General features: G+C 56.3%; 2 protein-coding genes across 4 annotated transcripts in view; one reads left to right on the top strand and one right to left on the bottom strand.

Annotated features, from left to right (window-relative positions):
- Positions 1–3,381, top strand: part of ATF6 (activating transcription factor 6) — an 81,587-nt gene extending 78,206 nt beyond the window's left edge. For 2 of the 3 annotated variants that reach the window (XM_014943493.1, XM_014943491.1), the window contains exon 16: positions 990–3,381. In XM_014943493.1, the coding sequence (XP_014798979.1) occupies positions 990–1,198 (209 nt within the window). In that variant the 3' untranslated portion in view covers positions 1,199–3,381. The remainder of the gene's footprint in view (positions 1–989) is intronic. The other variant, XM_014943492.1, reaches the window with a different exon arrangement.
- Positions 3,382–3,846: 465 nt separating this feature from the next.
- On the bottom strand, positions 3,847–19,783 carry OLFML2B (olfactomedin like 2B). Its single transcript, XM_014943490.1, has 8 exons — positions 19,640–19,783; positions 17,315–17,578; positions 13,928–14,035; positions 10,131–10,307; positions 7,858–8,086; positions 6,466–7,011; positions 5,810–5,986; positions 3,847–5,474 (listed from the first exon to the last, which is right to left on the bottom strand). Exons 1-8 carry the CDS (start codon positions 19,781–19,783, stop codon positions 4,873–4,875), a joined length of 2,247 nt encoding a protein of 748 aa, XP_014798976.1. The 3' UTR covers positions 3,847–4,872.
- Positions 19,784–19,788: the final 5 nt, after the last annotated feature.

Genomic DNA, 19,788 nt, shown 5'->3' with positions numbered 1-19,788 from the left:
AGTTGTCAGCTGTCATCCAGAGTCAGAGTTAATCCAGGAAAACAGTAAAAATTAGTAATGTATAGCTCATTTCTCCAGTCCATACGCTTTCCATTAGGTGATCTTCCATCCTCCTCAGCACAGAAAGAAAAGCCTGCCGGAGGCAGTCAGCGTTTCTGACTCTGAAAGGCAAGGATTGGTCGTGCCTGGAAATCTGATCTCGGCTCTCGCATTCCTGGACACACTGTCTATGCAGGGAGTAGTCTCCCACCTTTAAATCCAGGCAGCAGATGCTGGCCATGTGCAAACCCTCTGCCTGCAAGCCCAGGAGCTCCTGCAGCAGCAGACATGCCTGGCCCAGGGCCGTGCCGAGGTGATGCAGCCCTGCGTGCCCTTGGGCTGGGGTCCCGTGTGGTGGCCTGGGTCTCCCCGTGTCTGGGGGCCTCTCAAGGGTAATGGCCTTGTCAGGCAAGGACAACAGCCAGGTCAGCACGGTAATGAGGTGCAGTTCATTCTTTTGGGAGAGAGCGTTTTGACTTTTTTTATTAATAATCTGGTGAAGAAATTCCTCTAGATCCTCAGTGTCAAGAGGGATACGGTATTCTTAAACCAATAAAAAGTAAGTGAAACAGTCACCTTTCTTAAATAAGCCCACTCTTCATTCACTCTTCCACTTTAGTGGCTCAAGACACACAGTTCAGTAATAAATTTTATACAGGCAAACTCCATAGGTAATTATGTGCAGATGAAGAAGTGGAAAAGACAAGACATTAATTTCTAGGTGTGATTGCACATGCTAAGTGTGGCCTGGGTCCTCTGAGGTGTCACAAGCAGGATGGGGCTGTGCTGTGTGAGATGGAGCTCCAAGTGTGGAGCTACAAAGAGGAAGGACTTCTCCCTTCCAGCTCCTGCTCCAGAAAAAAAAAAAATGGTCCCGAAAGCTCTGTCTTTGGTGCCATTGGGTCACTGGCTTGCAGAGCTAACTCTTTTTTTTTTTCCTGCTTTTGCAGAAAATGTGATCAATGGGCAAGACTACGAGGTGATGATGCAGATCGATTGCGAAGTGATGGACACCAGGATCCTCCACATCAAAAGCTCCTCTGTCCCTCCGTACCTCCGAGAGCAGCGCAGAAATCACACCAACACCTTCTACAGCGCGTCTCCCTCCGTCCCGGAGACCCCCCATGCCCTGAGGGCTATTGTCAAGTCCCTGCAGTAGCTCCTGCGCCGGAGCCCGTGCACCCGGGATGCAGCAGGTCCTGCAGCCAGAGACTGAGCCCCTTCCCTGGGGGCCCCTGGGGCTCCTGGCACATTGGCACAGCAAGGGCAGACCCTGCTTCTCCTGTTCCTGTGCCTGACCCTACCCAACAGCCACATCCTGCCCAGGGTTTATACAGCTCAGCTGTCCCCTCGCCGGGGACAGGCCAGGGGGACCCACGCAGCGTGCCATGCCCGGTGCTGGGGGTGGGGGTGATGCACGCTGCTGCAGTCTAGGTGTTGGCATCAGCATCTGGTGTCTGGGGTTGGCACTGGAGGGGCACGGGCCATCCTTGCTACTTATGCACTGTCCAAAATTGTGGGGTTGAGGTTTTGGGTTTGGTTGGTTTTTTGTTTGTTTGTTTTTTCCCCATTAGACCATCTCCTGAGGTGGGGTGCTGAGCACTGGGGTCCTGCCTAGAGACACTGCTGCACTGTCTTGTGCTTGTGCTCAAGATCAAGCTTCTCTCCCCACAGGGCATTCGGGGCAGGAGGAGAAGCGGTGCCCAGATCTGAGCTGTGAGTGCAGGGAGAACCACAGCCTTGCACCCCACGCCGGGCGTACCACCTGCACCCCAGGAGCAGAAGTGTCCCTTCTCTGCTGGAATGGCTGTGCTGGGCCTGGTGACAGCCCTGCTCCTCCTCATCACCCCCATGCACACCACACACCCGCCCCACAGTCCTTCCCCAGGTGCTCTCCCTCACCGGGAAGCGGTGGCCTGCAGTGGGGTGGTGGGACCCCACACTTACAGACAAAGCACTACGAGCAGAACGTCCCTCAAAGCCACCAAGCGTGGTCTCCATGAGGGGCAGAAGCCCCTCACCTGTGTGTGCTCACCTGCAAACTGCTGCTGACGACCCCAGCCCACACAGCTGTGTGGCATAAGGCTGGGGCTCGGCCCAAGGGTGGTGATTTAATGTGGCACATGCATTTGTAAAGACTGTACTGCCATTGTTGGTTTATTTTTCCTTTTCCCCCTGTTTTTTGTTTGTTTGTTTGTTGGGTTTTTTTTTTTTGTTTGTGGGATATTTAATGCTTTTCCCAGCTAACAGCCTACAGAGTGGCACTGGCACTTGTGGGGCAGAAGAGCTGCTTCAGTTTGGTGGGACACAGCCACAGCTCCTTCCTCCTGAAACACACACACACACACACACACGCATAGAGGTGCACACTCACACCCACACACCCCTCCTCTGCCTTGTCAGCGCTGACAGCCACCCATCGAGCTCAGGGCAGCCTGCCATCTGCCCCCAAGCCCTGAGCTGCCAGACAGGGCTCTTGCTGCAAGCGGTGGCCGTCACAGAGCCGGCTGCCGAGCTCTCTTAACCCTTCCCAAATTTGTCAGCCAGGGCCGGGGCCGGGGCCGGAGCGGGGCGGAGGGGCTGCGGCGCTGGGATGAGACGCCAGCACAGCATTGCCCTTTCCTAATGACTTCAGCATGTTACATTAGTAGTATTTTTTATTTTTTTTCCCCTTAGCAGTTAGCACAGAAGATGATGGGCTTCCTTGTGCCAGCCCCGCTGCTTGGCCTCCATTGTCTGCCCCGCTGACTGACTGACTGACGTGCTTTTATTATTATTATTTTTTGTGTGTGTGTGCGCGTGTTAGGAAATAAAAATCCTGCAGCAAGACAAACAGCTCGGGGGAGGTGAGGAGGAGGCTGAGGAGCAGTACACCCCTGTGAAGTATGTGCCTTGCAACACTATGGAAAAGTTTTTTGCCCTTTGCCACGTAGTCAGCGCAGGCCCCCCGTCCCCTCGGCGCTGGCTGCTGGGAAGCGGCCGGGCTCGGCGAGGGGTTTGGCTGCGCTCCTCGCACCAGTGCTGTTTTCCTGGCCCCGGCCCCACCTGACCGAGGGCCAGCTCACACAATACTCAAAAAATAAAAACCCCGGCGGTGCCCCAGCCAGAGGCACGCAGCTCCCCCGCAGCCCCGGGCAGGGGGGGCATGGAAGGGACCTGGGGGTGGGGGCTGAGCTTGGCACAGCCCGGCACCTTGGAAAGGGTGGCTTCTGGGGGCACGGGGACTGTCCTCAGCCAGCACCCGTGGGCTCCGGTGGTGGAGAGCACCTCTTCTCCTGTGTAGTTCTGTTCTCTGTGTCCCTAGCACTGAAGGCAATAAAATGGTTCTTTTATTTATTATTATTATTATTAATACTGTTTTACTTCATCAAAAGAGAAGGCCAGCACAGTCTCTATGGGCTCTTGGGCTGTGGGGTGGCTCTCCTTGGCACAGCCTTGCAGCTGCCCAAGGTACATGCACCCAGATCCCTCCCCACCTCCTGCTCCTGGGGAGGGGCACCCCGCTCACCCACAGCCCGGGGACGAGGAGCCCATGGGGAGAGCAGCTCACCACAGCCCCTGGTGACCTCAGGGTGGTTGTGACAGCCACACTCTTCTCAGGGCTGGACACGGCCACCCCACCAAGCTACGGTGCCAAGCCCAAGCAGCCCAAAGACCCCCCAGAGGTCCCCTCTGGCCAGCATGCTTTGCTGCCACTTGGTTTGCAAACTGGCACTCCCCAAAGCGACCAAAATCCACCCAGAAAAACCCTCGTGCATATTCCTGCACCCAGAGGGTGAACCAGACCCAAAGAAAGCCCCAAACAGATGCAAAGGTACTTGATCTTTTTATTATTAATGGCAGGTAAATACAAGATGCTGCCAGGCTAGAAGGGTTGGGGCGGTGCCTCTGTGATGGGCTCCCAATGGCCAACAGCTGGGACCAGGGCGAGCATGGTGGCGAGGGGACAAGGGCTGAGACCCTGCGGGAGATGGAGCGGCAGCGGGATGGGGAGCCAGGGCTCCCCCAGCCCCGAGGGCTCCCCCAGCCCCACAGCTCCCTGCCCAGGCAGCCCAGCGCCTGGCAGAACAGAGCCTTCGCCCGGCAAATGCCAGAGGGGACTATTTCGGGTTACAAAATGAACAAAACAAAAGCCATCTACGCCTATTTACAGTGTCCCCCTCCCGCCGCTGGCTCACTCCACGTGCGAGTCGGGGCTCAGGGCACTCCTGGCCCCCCCAGAGCAGGTCGCAAAGGGCAGAGCCCCGGCCGGAGGGGCCAGTCCTCGGTGTAAGTGCCAGCAGCAGGGGCTGCCGGAGCTGCGCTCGCAGCCCCCTTGTACAGCAGGATCTCGCAGGGCTGCTGGCCATGGGCTGGGAAGATGGTCCCGAGAGACGGGACATTCCCACAGGACACACACCCCCTCCACCAGACAGGGAGACCTCAGTGTCCCGCTGGCACCCGGTGCCTGCAGCAGAAAGGCCAGCTTTGCAATGGTTCTGGGTCTCTTGCTCATCACCTTTAGTTATAAACCGCATCAAGAAGACCACGTCTGGGCCACCTCATCCTCCGCGGGCAGGAGAGGCTGGTCTATCCTCCCAGTGGAGGGACCCTCCCCACAGGAAGGGAAAACAGAAGCCACGACTAAGGGGATGGTTCTGGCCTTGGGGATTGATCTACAATCCACCATTAAAAAACAAAACAAAAAAAAAAACCCAGAAAAAAAAAAGCTTGAAACAAAAAACCCATCATTTACTCTTTGATTTGTACAAAATAACAATAATAACAATAAAAATAATAATAAAAAGGTGCTGGTGACCCCTGGCTTGCAGTGCCCCACTGTGGCAGGGGGTCTCAGTAGGCAAAGATGACATGGTAGGTGACTTGGTGCCCATTGTCCCAGGCATAGAGCAGGCGGTCTTTGGGGTTATAGTCTATCTGGGTGGTGTAGGCGTACTCATTCTCAAAGAGCAGCCGGGGGATGATCTGCGTGTTGGTGTGCGTGTCAAAGGCGTAGGAGATGTTGGCGTTCCTCTTGTTGTAGCTGTCAACTGCATACAGGACCCCACAGATGACAAAGCAGTTCCCGTAGAAGTTCTTCCGCAACCCCGTCCGCCACGTCGTCTCCTTCTGGGTGCTGAGGTCAGCCGCGTTCAGCTTGCTCAGCACGATCACCTCCTGGTTGAAGCCCTCATAGTTGATGGCCGGGTAGATGACCCACAGGCCGTTCTCATCCACGGCAAAGTCCACGTCCGAGTGGCCCCGCCACCTCCATGGGGTGGATTCCTCGTAGGCCACATCATGCAGCATGGCCCAGGCAGCCACGTACCGCTGCTTCAGGTCGTATTTGATGATGTTGCGTGTGAAGGCCCGGTTGTAGTAGAAGGAACCATTGTAGACAACGTGGCCCGTCCCAATCCAGCTGTACGGGAGCTTGTAGGAGTTGCTCCAGCGCCCTGCAGGGCAGAGACACCTTGCTGGTGAGACCCTGCCTTTGCTTTGGGGTTGGTGGCTCCGCCACAGCAGCCCCCAGCACCCTCTGCTCCCAGCCCTGCCTGCACTCCCTCCCCAGCCACCAGCCGCAGCCTGGCAGGGTGACAAGCAAATCCAGAGCCACCATGGACAGCCTGACCTGCCCCATGCTCTGAACCTCATACTGGATACTGGTGCCTAAGAGGGGAGGGTCCCCGGGCAGAGCATGCCCCCATGGTGCAGCATCCCAGGGAATGGGGATGCTACTTGGACCAGCCAAGTGGTGGCCAATGTAGCATCGAGGACGGCACAAGCTCACCTTGCTTGAAGTTGTCAAGGTTCCTGAACTCCACCAGCGTGTTCCCGTAGTAGTAGTTGGTGACGTAGATCCGCTCCTCCCGGGCCAAGGGGTCCTTCATCCAGGCCCCCTCATTGCGCCCATAGGTGTTCTGGGTGGTGGGCCCCGAAATGGTGGACAGCGTGTCCTTGCAGCGCCCTGTGCAGGCAGAGAGAGGCTTGCAAGGCCCAAGGCAGGGTGGCCACACTCTCACCACTCCTGTTGGGGGGCTGTGGGCATCACCCCCCTTCCACCTCCCTGCCCACCCAGAAGGTACCCCAATTGCCTCAGCCTGGGCACAGCCTCACAAAGCCCAGCACCACCAGGCTGATCCTGCAAAGAGGCCCCCAGGGTCCCAACCTTGTCCCTGCCTTGATTGAGACTTGTCCCAGATCCATCTCCAAGGAGATCTCCTCCTGCCCTGCCCGGTCCCCCAAACTGGAAAGGGACTACAGCAGGTTCCAGAGTTAACAAAATTAAAATCTGGTGCCCCGGTAAAGCACTTTCCCAGCCATCATCTCCATGACACCTCCCACCCATGATCAAATCCAGGTGTGCTGTGCTTAGCAGGACATGTGTGGGCATAAGCCAGCTCCCACACACACAGCTGGATTGCTGCAGGACCTGGAAGCACTCACCAATGATGTTCCTGATGTCCTCCTCCTCCAGGGCCTGCTTTGGTGTGGCGGGGATGGTGGGGCTGACCGGCGTCGCAGGGGTGCCCTCCTGTCCCCAAGCTTCTGGGCTGCTCTCCAGGGAAGGGCTTGTCTCAATGTCACTCAAGGTCCCAGCAGTGGTGTCCACGGCAGGGCTGGGGACGAGGCTGGTGGCTGTGGGCAGGCTCTCCGTGGCTGTGGTTGCCACTGTGCTGGCCAAGGCCAGTAGCTGCGGGGTCCCCTCTTCTGCCAGCCCTGCCGGGGCAGTTGAGGTCTCCGGGGTGGGTGTCAGTTGGCTCGCAGTGGTGGGGTCCGGCGTGGGCACCGTGGACATGGCAGGGGACAGGGGCACCGTGGCTGTTGCGGCAGTGTCGGCAGCCGGCGGGGTGGTGGGATCGCTGCCGGGGGTGGGTGGCCATCCCACGGGGGAGGGCTTCCTCACGCCCTCACCTGCCCGGCCACTGGGCCTCAAGAGCTGGTCCTCAATCAGCAGGTCCACCGTGTTGTCCCCACTGAACAGCTCGTCCGCTGCCAAACACAGGCACAGGTGTCAGCCCCAGAGCAAGGGGGAGCAGGTACCCTACTGTCCTTCTCCACCTGCCCCACCTCTGTAGCTCCTCCATCCAGGCATTCTTTTACTAAATCCACATTATTTTCCTCTTAATTTCTAGCCGGAGAAGGGCTGGATGATGGGTAGGGGCTGGTGGTGCCCACATTAGAAAGGAGGTCAGTGAGACCATAGCACATCCATGCCCACCACCTCAGTCTGAGCAGAGCAGGAGGTGACCACCCATGCCCTTTGCTCCTCCTCATCTCAGGGACCACACAAACCCTCGCACGCCTGTTCTGGCCAACCTCACGGCTGAGACCGCTCTGCACAGAAAGGGCACTTTCCTTGTTTGTCCTGGTGGCTTGCCCCCCAGCTCTCACTGTGGCCAGAGCCATGAGGAGCACCTTGCTGAGCTGCAGGACAGCTGGCCACTGCTCTGAGCTGCCTCCCTGCCACCACGACCACTGCACAAACCTCCTGGGATGCCATCAGGCAGGTGGATCTGCAGGACTAATGTATGTAATAATCTCGCGTTTACTCTCAGTAAAGGTGCTGCTGCTGGGTGTTTTAAGCCACAGCAGTGACCTCTTTCCTTAGCTTTGAGGGATTTTCCATGGAATAACACCACCACACAGCTCCTCTGTGCAGGGCTCATGGGCTGCAGAGCGGTGAGGTACCAATTGTCCCTCCTGCCTCCAAGCCCTGCTTTCCATGGTGGCCCCACACACTTTGCCCACACGTTCCCAAGGGAGAAGGCAGGACCAGGGGACAGATGGTGGGGCACAGACAGCTATCCACTGAACACGGCTACAAACCCAACTCACGTTGCTCCTCAATGTCGTTATCCGACTCGGTGGACTGGGCTTTGTAGTAGGTGACCCCTCGGACAATGGTTGGCTTGGAAGGAGGCCGGCTCCTTATGCGCAGCTTCCTCTGCAGGAGCTGCTTGGGCTTCTCATCCTCCGGAGAGAGGTGCAGCTCTGGGAGGGACTCGACAGAGTTGATCTGCTGGGAGATGGTTTCATCTTTCAGGAATCTTTCTTCATATTTGCCCTGGTGGAGACGCAGGAGGCTGTTATGGGATGGGCTGGAACGGGGGATATTTTAGGGGATGGGGCAGGTCAGGCTGGCCAGCCAAGCACTGGGTAGGAGGCTCTGTCCTCCTTCCTTTCTCGGGGTCAATCTCAGCCCCTTCTGCTGTGGGAAACCCCCCAGGGGACAGCGGGAACATCAGACCAGCGTTGCCTCTGTCTGACCTCGGTGCCACCCTGCAAACCTGGGACTTGGTGCTCAGAAAGGCACGGGGGGGTGGGATGTGGGGCATGCAGGCAGAGAGAGGGACCCCAGGGCAGCAGTAGCAGGGTACACCCCTCACTGCAACCACTGATCCGTAGGGAGCGTGCAACGTGCATCAAGGTTGGGTAGAGCAGAGAGGCTGAAGGCACCTTCCCAGTGGGGCTGGGAACCCCCTGGGACAAGGACTGGGAACCCACCAGGGCAGGGACTGGGAACCCCCCCCTCCCGGGTAGCAGGGTACACCCCTCACTGCAACCACTTGCATGTCCATCCCCCAGACACCCCCTCGCTTGCCAGGGACTGAGGCCGGCAACTGATCCGTAGGGAGCGTGCAACGTGCATCAAGGTTGGGTAGAGCAGAGAGGCTGAAGGCACCTTCCCAGTGGGGCTGGGAACCCCCTGGGACAAGGACTGGGAACCCACCAGGGCAGGGACTGGGAACCCCCCCCTCCCGGAGCAGGGACCAGGAGCTTCCCCCAGGGCAGGGACCAGGAACCCTGTGCAGAGGCAGCCACCAGCTGCCGCAGCTCATGCCTGAAGGATTTCATCTCGTTAAAGGAAATCGGAAAGACAGCCTGAAGGTTGAAGCGGTGCCCATTTGGCTGAGAAGACAGGCTTAGGGTTCCTCTGCAGCCCTGCTGCAATTAGCAGCGAGGAAAGGGGAACACTGGGAAATGAGGTCACTCGGGGTAATAAAAGCCCCACACTTCACTCTCCTGCCTGGCCGGGAGCTGGCTCCTCCCCAGCAGGCACTGGAGCCCCAGCTCAGGTCACAGCCCAGGGAGCAGAGGGAGAGGGGCTGGGAGGGCTGCTGGACACCCTCTGCCACAGGACACGGGTCTCCCCCTGAGCGGAGTGCACTGGCACATGGTGGTCAGTGCCATTTCCCACCCACCGACCCCCAGCCCCTGTGTGGGGAGCCCACCATTCTCCCTGCAGGGGCTTGGGGAGCCCACTCCTACGTGGGACCTGCAATGCCTACTCTCAGCTGCTGGGGAGGGGGGGGGGACAATGTGCAAGCTGTCCTCACCCCCAGGAGCTGAGCACCCCTGTTTGGAGCTGGAAATGGTGCAGTGACCATTCCCCCCTCCCCAAACACCTCCTTTGCCCCTGCAGAGGTGAAGGCAGGATGCTCCAGAAGCCACCCAGTATGGACCAGAGCAGTGTGAGGCCATCTTACACTGCAGCACCAAAGCAGCAAGGGCATCAGGACACCCCGGGTAGATCTTTTCCAAAAACACCCCTCTCTGGGGCAGCACAGGAACCACTGCCCCAGGCAGAGGATGTCCCCTTGCTGGGCAGAGATCTGGGGGTGGGTACCGGCGCTAGCGGGATGCCCAACTCTCAGCCTGGAACCAACCAGGCAGAGGGGCTGGCTGGGGAGGGGGAATTCCCCGGGGGTTTGGGGGGGGAGGGCGACAGGCTGCCCCTCCAGCGAGCCCCCGAGCCCTGCTAATCAGAGGCTCCGAGTTTCCCAGCGCTTCCCGGCTGGCCCCGCAATGACATCACTCTTTCCAAGCAGCACGGCCACCGCTGACCTCGAAAACCAACAACCCCACGGGAAGGGGGGAGGCCCGGGGAGCAGCTCCCTCCTCTTCCCTCCTACATCCCAGCGGCAGCTGGGCTGTGCCGAGAGAAGCAGCCTGGAGCAGGAGCCACGGAAACGGGGGTCAGCCCAGCTGAGGAGAAAATAACCCCGGGCCGGTGGCCTGTTTGGGGGGGGGGGGCACATCCAGGAGACACCTTCTGGGCTGGCTGGCACAGCCACTTCTTTCTGTGCAGCCCTGTGGGGCGGCCATACCTCTGCGTGCGTGTAGGCAGCCTCGGCGTCCCGCTGCAGCGAGCCCTCGATGTCGGCAAGGCTGTTGGTGATGAGGCTGGAGCAGTTCTCCCTGTCTCTGCGGTGGGCATCCTGCGGACCCTCCTCCACAGTGGCTCCTGCCTGGTGGCCTTCCTGCGTGAAGTTCCTGGACATGCCCTAGAAAAGCAAGAGAGGAGACTTTACCCCATGTAAAGACAAGGGATGGTCCGCAGTCCCCAAACGACAGCCCAGGAGCCGGCGAGCTCTGTGCTCCCATCCCGGGCTCACAGCTAGGCTTCTCTGTGGAGCTCTGCACTTCAGCTGCCAAGAAGGTGCCCCTGACCCCAGTGGAATCCAGAAACCCCATCCCTGGTGCACACATCCCAGATCCACTCTTTGCCATGGGATGCCATGGAGCAGGAGAGTGGCCTTGAGGTTCTTCAACACCCATCTTCAGCCACACTGGCCAACTCTTAAAAGGAAGAAGTTAAAACACCCTAAGTCCCAGCCTTGCCCTTTGCCTATGGCAGCCAAGTTAATCTCTCATTAATTAACCCCACTTTCCTAGCAGGGTCCCATCCTGCTGGGGCCAGACGCTGCCTGCCTAACCCCCAAGGCAAGTCCTCAAGGTCATCATCCCACTTGTCTGGTTTCTGTTCTCTTGGTCCTGTCCTGCTGCCTGGCCACACAGCGCCTGCACTCAGGGACTGCTCCTCCCCAGCACCCTCTGCTCCCACAGAGGAGAGGAAGAATTAATGAAGAGAGGCAGTGACCCTCAGAGAGCTGTCTCAGACTGGGAGGTGGCTGGGGTGGGCAGGTGGTTGGGCAGCCCAGGGCAGACAGACCCCTTTTCCCTTCTCAGTCCCCCAACCATAGGCACATCTTGTCACCAAGGGGTTGTTGTAGTCTCTGCTCATCACTCCTTGGTCTGTTACATCTTTAAACAGCAACTGCTTTGAATAGGTGGCACATCAATCAAAGTATTTTCGCACAGAGACTGGGGGCGGTTCCCCTTGATCCTTCAATTTCAATCTGTCCTGCCATTAATTTTTACTAAAACCCACCATGACCTCCATCTGTGACCTCAAAATTGCCAGCTGATGCAACAGCTGCAAACCAAAGACAAAGCAGAGAAGCTGTCTCGCTAGAGAAGGCACTAGCTCTGAGGACCACGTATCTGGGGGTTCAATGCAAAACTACTGACAACACTTGACCAACACTATTTGTGTAAAATGCCCTGTTATACTGGAAACAACTCGCAATACCTTCTCGTCTCTGCAAAAATACCATCCTGAGTCCAGTTAACCCCCAACCCCCTCCATGAGTAACCAAACTCCCAGTCTTCACCCAGGAGTTGTGAGTCACAGCTTTATCATGCAATTTTAAGGCTGAGTCCTAAACGCAGGGACTTTCCAGCAAGCATTTTGCTGTAGTAAGAAAAGAAAAAGGGGGCCTGATGATGTTCTCCTAGGAGCAGGGCAGGAGGAGAAGCAGCTTCAACACCCTCCTCCTTTTGGGATGATGGCTGATTCCAACAGCCTTGTGCCTCTATCACTTATTCTGTGTAGTGTTTGGCTTATGACCTGCTTAGGGATAAAAATCTTCCTCCCCTTGAGTGGGGGGGCACCACCAAAGCCTGGCCTGGGATGCTGTTGGAGGCTGCTCAGCTGCTTTGCTGGGGAGCAGCTGCCAAAAACACACCCGCCTGGGAGGCTGATGCTTTGAAGCGATGCCAGGCTCTTGTTCAGTATCTCAGCTGTCCGTTGTATCAGATCCCACAGCCAATGCAGGGTGTGATCCTCCTCCTCCTCCTCTCAACAGGAATATTCCTGCTAAGCCAGCAGCAGGAAGCCTTTCACACCTGCTGCCTGCACCAGCTCTGCCCTGTCCTCCTCCATCCGAGTGCCTGCAGACAGCTCCAGCTGCTCATTACGTGATCCCACAGCCCTACTTCTGGGAAATAAAAGACCCAAATCTGTGAATTCCCCACTCCTACACCTTCACTGCTCCAAATTACTTCAGCCAGACCAGACTAATTCTGCCCGTCTGCCTTGCTGTGACAGGCTGTGAGCAGAGCAGCCACACTGAAAGGTCACCCCAATGTGCCCACACAGATGAGTGACACCAGGACCACTCATGCTGAACCCCCTGTGCAGCAACAGGGCTCACTTTGGTATGAAGCTGAGCACACATGAAGTAATCCTTTGGGTCATCTGCCAATACCCGAACCCCTGATACTTACCTTAGCCTCCAACTCGACCATCAGCGAGGTTTTTGAGGAACCTGCACTCCCCAACTCACTGACCTGATGGGCTGCGTCGCTCTGATGGCCTGATCCGTTTAAAGGTGACAATGTCTAACAGCAAAATTTTCGGGAAAGTAGTTTCAAGGTGAGACAAATTCAGGGACCACAGATCCATAAATGATACCGAAAAAAGGGTTGTCCCCTCCATCATCCCCAATCCAGCTAACTGTGGATATTAAACAGCAACAGACCAGCCATATGTCCTGATGGGGCCCTTTCTGTCCACTGTAGCATCCCCTGCTCTCGGCAAGCCCAACTCACCATTCTCGTGGGGCAGGGCTCACCCCCACCAGAAAACCCATGGCTACCAGTCCCACAGTGACAAAGGTCCCCGACAGGGATGCACGGCACGGGACTGGTGGCACAGGTCCCACTTCCCTTGCTCCTCTCCCCTAATTAGCAAAGACTCAGCAGCAAACCCACGTAACGACTGGAGAATACGCTGAACCACAGGAAGAGGGTGGGATTGTGAACAAAAACATTGGTTCTTTGTTATTTTTAGACCTCAAAACACCTCTTCCCTCTTCTGAGTCAATCACCATGCTTGGAAACCCAGAGCCCCCCAGGCAAACTCACTCCTCTCAGCTGTCTCCTTCCTGACCCCGGGATGGAGCACGCCGTGCCTTCCCGAAACACTTTGCAAGTGGAATTTTGGCTTTATAAATCATCGCCTCTCGGCTTCTGGCTGCAGACAAACGGGACTGCTCCACTCCAACAAGAATGTGGAATTACTGTCCCAGATACGGACCACGGGAGAAAACTCCAGTATTTAATCTGGCAACCTGTTGCTACATAGCTGAGCACAGCTCAACTAACGGCAAACCCTGTGTTGTACTAGCCAAAGAAATATTAAACTGTATGGAAGTGAAAATTCTTTCACTGGAAGTCTGCTCTAAAAAAAATGGAAGGTACTTTATCTATCTTTTTAGCAGCACTGATGGTTCAGCTCTTCTTAAATGCAGGCCAAGATGTAACTTGGTCCTTAAGGAATTTGACCTCCTTGGCTACCAGCTGTCCCAGCGAGCGTGTCCCGGCATCGGCCCTGAACTGCTCACCCCCACATCAAACAGCACAAAAGCACCTGGTTGAGAGCAACTATCACACCAGTACAGGCATAAAATTGAGAGAAAGAAAAACTTAATAAAAAGGTCCTTTGGACCCCAAGGAGGCGCTTGTTCTGGTGAGGCCACAGCTGGGATCTCACACGCAGTTTGGGCCACAAGGGATGGGGGAACTGGAAAGGGTGATGGGAGGCTGACGGGGTGGTGATGCCCTGGGCACCACCTGTGAGGAACAGTGGAGGTGTAGCTTGGACCTAGTCTGGTCTAGTTTGGACAGTCTAATTTGGTCTTGTTAAGTTTCAGCCAAATAGTTAATTAACATTTCTTCCAAAAGGAACAAGGCTCTGAACACACCAAAGAAACTAAGTACTTGGTTTGAGGCAAGTCCCACCAAAGGCAACAACCTCAAAGGAGAACTGGGCTCATCTTACCTTCTCAAGCTTTTCCACCCGACCCACCAGCTTGGTTGTGACTGAGTGCAGCTTCAGGAGGTCCAAGCCATAAAAGGCACTTTCCAGCATCTCGACGATGGAGGACAGCTGCAAGGCAAAGGGAGCACACTGTCAGTCAGAGTACCCTGCCCTGCCACATTGCTGCTGCAGTCAGGAGCACAGCACGCAGAGCTTCAGGGGCTCAGGAGCATGTTGTGGGTGCTGGGGATTAGTAAGCAGAGCAAGGAGGAACGCTGCTGTCCCTGCCAGCTCTAGGCAGGCTCTCTCACAAGCCCAAGGGCTTAGCTACACCATCAGTGATGTGACTGGCAACAAAAGAGGCAATAAGCATAAAAGGGAGTTTTACATCAGACTCTGAGTTTGTGCCATCCCATGCTTTTTTTCCTGGAACAAGAAGAAACTTGTTATAAAATTTTACAACGTTCACAAATGCGTGAGTGAAGCAATTGAAATCCAGTGCCAGCCTGGTAAGAGTTTGCTTCCCTGGTGAACAACCTTGTCAGAGGGATGCTGCTTTCTCCTTCAATCACCCATTTCAGAGATGCCCCGCATTTAATTCACCTCCTTCCTGCAGCAGGAAGGGTTGTGTCCCCGTATCCTGCTCAGCACCAGCAGTACCCTCCCTCTGCCTTTCATAAGGTCCCGGGAGGTCACTCCACCAGGCATGGGCTGGTGGCCAGAGCTCCCAGGCCATCCCCTGCTTCTGCTCCCTCCAGTCCCATGTGTCCCCACACATCCAGCACAGTACTGCAGACCTTACAGCCCTGACGGCTGAGAAGTATTTTCTGTGCATGGGAATTACTATAAAGCGATGACATTTTCTCCCAGCAGCTACAAACTAGTCAACAGAGCTCCATAAACATGGGAGAAGTACAGGCAGCGCTGCTGGCAGCACTCTGAGTTTCCATCCCGGCCTCTGCAGTCTCCCCGTGGAGCTGACAGCAAAGGAAAGATTTTTTGGGCCAGATAAAATGGCAGCATTAAGAGACAAGGACTATTTTATGGCTATGCATCCACTTTCCACCAAGAACTGGACGGAGACGACCAATACAATGCACGCAACCTGCCAGACAGCCACTGGAGACATGTGCTTTCCCTCCAGGCTGGATAATTTCCATCGATGCACAAAGGTTACAGACTTTATTAAGCACCTTCCAAATCTCCCTGAACGCAGACTCCTTGCAATGACTCTGCATCCGAGACCCCCAAAAGGCACACCGCGCCTACAAGCAGAGGAGCAGCAAGCTGCAATTTCACAAAAATAGATCTTAGAGCCAGCTATCTCTGCCAGCACCGAGCTGACCCTCCCCAAAGCACCATGCTGATGCACTCACCAACTCACTGGTTCCTTCCCTTCACCCCCTGCAGACTTTGGCTCTAACCCTCTGATGGTCCATGCATTCCCATGGGACCTTATTAAAGGCACAGATGGGACCGAAACCTTCAGCTGGGGTGCCCACCAGCACAGCCATTCGGCACCCTGTTGGGGTGCCCCAGGGGTACCCCTCCTCCCCAGGCTTCTCTCATCTCTTCCTCACCATTCCCGTGGGGATGCATCCTCCAACCCATCCGTCGATAAGGGAGAGCTCTCATTGTGGGGACCTTTCCACAGCTCTCTCACAAACAGAGTACCCAGGCGTTTTGAGTCAGAGCATAAGAAAGCCTGGTAAAACACACAAGGGACACAGAGCACACCTACACACGTCCTGCTGCTGGACCATGCGGGAATGATGTTCATCAGACCAACAAGGAAAGTAAAAACCTTGGATCTGTTAGGAGCAAGGAGGTGGTCTGCCCCGTCCCTCCTGCCCTCCCCACTGAAGAGAGTGGGAGCTGCTCCTCAGTCACATAAGAACCAGAGCAGTGTCCTCTCTTGGCTTCCAGCTCCTCCTTGTTGTTCCCAGCGTACCTGACCCCAGGAGGGACTCTGTGGTCAGCGAGAAAGCAAGGCTGTTTTCACAGCTCCTGGGGTTTGACTTTTGCAGCAAAGAAAAACCCCACGTGTGTATATTTGGATAAATGTTGTGAAATCGTTTGGCTGCAGATCCTTGCGAAATGAGCTGGGGAGCCTGGGCCAGTTCCTAGAGGACAAGCTTTCACACCACAGCTGGCTGTGAGCAGCTCCCCGGTGGGAAGAGACAGCCGGAGCCAAGGGCGCAGCTAGCCATGCTGCTCTGCTCCTCCTGGAGGCTGATGGCTCTGGAGAGGATGGGGAGAGAGGTGGGAGCTGCTGGTGGAGGAGCTCTGCCTGCCTCCAGGTGAGGGACATCAGGGGTGGCTCTGTCACCCTGCAGGGTGACTCCTCCCCTGACCACGGAGAGCTGATGGCTCCTCAATCTAAGGCCAAGAGGAACATCCTGGCTTCTCCTGCAAGTGAGGGACCACCAAACAACTCCAGACTGGGACTCCTCCTTCCTTGGAATGATGGATTATCTGCCTGTGCCTGTTTGCCTTCCCTAGCTGCAGGGGAGCTTGGACAAGAAGCTGCTAACTGCCTGCAGTCGGACAAGATGAAACACATCCTCAAGCTCCAAATTAATTAGAACAACCCCATAATGGTGGCCCTGGTAGCAGGCTGCCCCACAGCACCTCGCATGCTGCCTGCCTTCCCACCCGAGCTGGGACTAGCAGCACTGCCACAGGGTATGTCCCATCACCACCCACACAAATGCCACCAGCCCTCAACCTTCTGCTCTGGGGACTCCCTAGGGCTGGACCAAGCCTTTGGGGAGGATTTCTGCTGCCCTACACAGATAGCAATCCAGAAATGCCAGCTGCCAGACCAGCCAAAGTAAGCATGCAAGAAAAATCATAAGTATTTAGAACAAACACTGTCACATTTGGAAAAGGGATAAAATACTAAATAGCATAGAAGTTCAGCACTTAAAACAACAAAAGCCATCGTGCCATCAGCCAGCTGTGTAACACACCCTCGCGCTGACGCATCAGCAGCTTTTGGCCCGTGGAAGCTGAAATAAGCTTTTTGCGTGGATCCTTGGGAGCCCCTCTCTGCCATGGGAAGGAGATCCAGCAGCTGCTGAGCGGAGCAGAGCTCCCTGGGGACACTTAGGGCTGGACAAAGGGCAGGGAGCAGCCCAGTCCCTCCTGGGCTTCCAGTGCAGGCAGCCACGGTGGACCCCAGGCAGCAAGGGATAAATTGCTGAGTGAATCATCGGCTGCAGCTGCTTGGAGCAATCCCTTATGCTGAGCGTGATTTTTATATCCAACATGCAGATATAAAAGTAACTAGCAGATGTTTTAGAGAAAAATCTTAGGAAAAACGTTTTCAGAAAAAGCTCTGAAAGAAAAGGCTTCAGCAGATCCCTCCCCTCCTGAAAGACCCCTGAATTCAAGCTGCTCTCCTACCTTCAGGTCGCTGCTCTCCGCCTCCCGCAGCTTCTTCAGCCTGAAGTCCCCCTCACAAGGGTTGAGCGCCGAGGGGGGGGCCACACACGCACACTTGCAGCTGGGTCCTGACGTGATGGTTTCCACCGTGTAAAAATCCTCTGCTTTGAAAGCGCCTTCATTAATCCTCTGGCAGGCGCCGCGGCCCAGGGGTCTGACCAGGCATTTGCACCGACAGTCGGAGCCTTCGGACACCGCCTTCACCTTGTCGTAGTCACCTAACAGCTGAGCACAGGTCACCAGCAGTCAGCAAACTTCTCGTCCTCTGCTTGCCCATCGAGGGACAAGGACACCTTGGACCTTGAGGTCCAAGCAAGGACACTTTGGACACCCTGAACCTCGAGGAAACTGGCTGGCTCTCCCAAAATCTGCTGACCAAGAAGCTTTCTAGAGAGCACAGAGCTTTCTGATCCCTACCTACAAGGGGAATAAAAACCAGCTTCTTCCAACAGGGTATTTTTTTTTGTTTCACTTTGAGTAAAATGGACCTAGCTGCTTTGAATGTTAAATATAAGCATTTTAAATTCCTGCTGTCTTTTAGTGATCCATGTCCAGTAGGACAAATAAGTCACCTGCTACACCAAGCAAGGTTTCTTTACATGGGCAAAGTAAGGGTGCCCTAGAAGGGCAACCGAAAGCTGCCCTATAAGCAGCGTAACCTGGTGGTGAAGCAGTATTTCTGATTAGCCCCATACAATGCCAGGAATTTCCTTTACGGAGATTTGCAGACAGCGCTTCTGAAAGCCCAAGCACAAAAATAACTTTGACGGTATGTTTCCAATAGTCTCCACGTTAGCCATTTCCGAGGGCAGATAATAGCACACAGTCTGATCGGCCAAATCTAACAGAAACCTCCACCACATCCCACTGGCAGGGAAAGAGCCTGGATCCCTCCCCACCGCGCACAAAGAGGCTCCACCAATTCCCTTCCCAAGGAGCTCCCCGTTTTTTGAGCCTGCCCCGGGGAAATCATAGGATGGAGGCTGTGAACTGCTCCCCGCTGCACTTCAGTGAGCTCACTGAACCCCGGGAGATAAAAGTCCCTGCAGCTGTGCTCCCCCAGCACCGCCGGTGAGCGCTGGGCAAGAGCACAGCATCACCTGGTACCACCGACCCTGTGCACCCAGCATCACCCAGAGAGTGCACAGCATCACCCAGAGCATACACAGCATCACCCAGGGTACACACAGCGTCACCCAGCATCACCCAGAGCATGCACAGCATCACCCAGAGCATACACAGGATCACCCAGCATCACCCAGGGTGTGCACAGCATCACCCAACATCACCCAGAGCGTGCACAGCATCGCCTAGGGTACACACAGCATCACCCAGAGCATGCACAGCATCACCCAGAGCATACACAGGATCACCCAGCATCACCCAGGGTGTGCACAGCATCACCCAACATCACCCAGAGCGTGCACAGCATCGCCTAGGGTACACACAGCATCACCCAGAGCATGCACAGCATCACCCAGAGCATACACAGGATCACCCAGCATCACCCAGGGTGTGCACAGCATCACCCAACATCACCCAGAGCGTGCACAGCATCGCCTAGGGTACACACAGCATCACCCAGAGCATGCACAGCATCACCCAGAGCATACACAGGATCACCCAGCATCACCCAGGGTGTGCACAGCATCACCCAACATCACCCAGAGCGTGCACAGCATCGCCTAGGGTACACACAGCATCACCCAGAGCATGCACAGCATCACCCAGAGCATACACAGGATCACCCAGCATCACCCAGGGTGTGCACAGCATCACCCAACATCACCCAGAGCGTGCACAGCATCGCCTAGGGTACACACAGCATCACCCAGAGCATGCACAGCATCACCCAGAGCATACACAGGATCACCCAGCATCACCCAGGGTGTGCACAGCATCACCCAACATCACCCAGAGCGTGCACAGCATCGCCTAGGGTACACACAGCATCACCCAGAGCATGCACAGCATCACCCAGCATCACCCACAGTGTGCACAGCATTGCCCAGCATCACCCAGAGCACACCCAGCATCACCCAGGGTACACACAAGCATCACCCAGCATCGCCCAGAGCATACCCAGCATCATCCAGCACCACCCAGGGTACACACAAGCATCACCCAGCATCGCCCAGAGCACACCCAGCATCGCCCAGCACCACCCAGGGTGCAGAGGGCATCCCCCCCACCACCCACGCCCGGCACTGCCCACCCCCACGCCGCGGTACCCAGCACCCCCCAGGTGCCCCGCATCCCGCCCGTGCCCCGCATCCCGGCGGGTACCTGGGAGAGGATGTTCTCCTGGTTGTCCGCCTCGTCCTGCAGCGGCTCTGCGGAGGGCCCGGCCGTGCCGGCGGGGGGGTTCCCTGCCCGGCAGCCGGCGCCCAGCGCGGCCAGGCAGAGGAGCAGCGGCAGCGGCTGAGCCATGGGCG

This window comes from Calidris pugnax, unplaced genomic scaffold (genome assembly GCF_001431845.1).
Source record: "Calidris pugnax isolate Ruff unplaced genomic scaffold, ASM143184v1 scaffold63, whole genome shotgun sequence".
NCBI lineage: Eukaryota > Metazoa > Chordata > Aves > Charadriiformes > Scolopacidae > Calidris > Calidris pugnax.
This window is presented reverse-complemented; position numbering and strand designations above follow the sequence as displayed.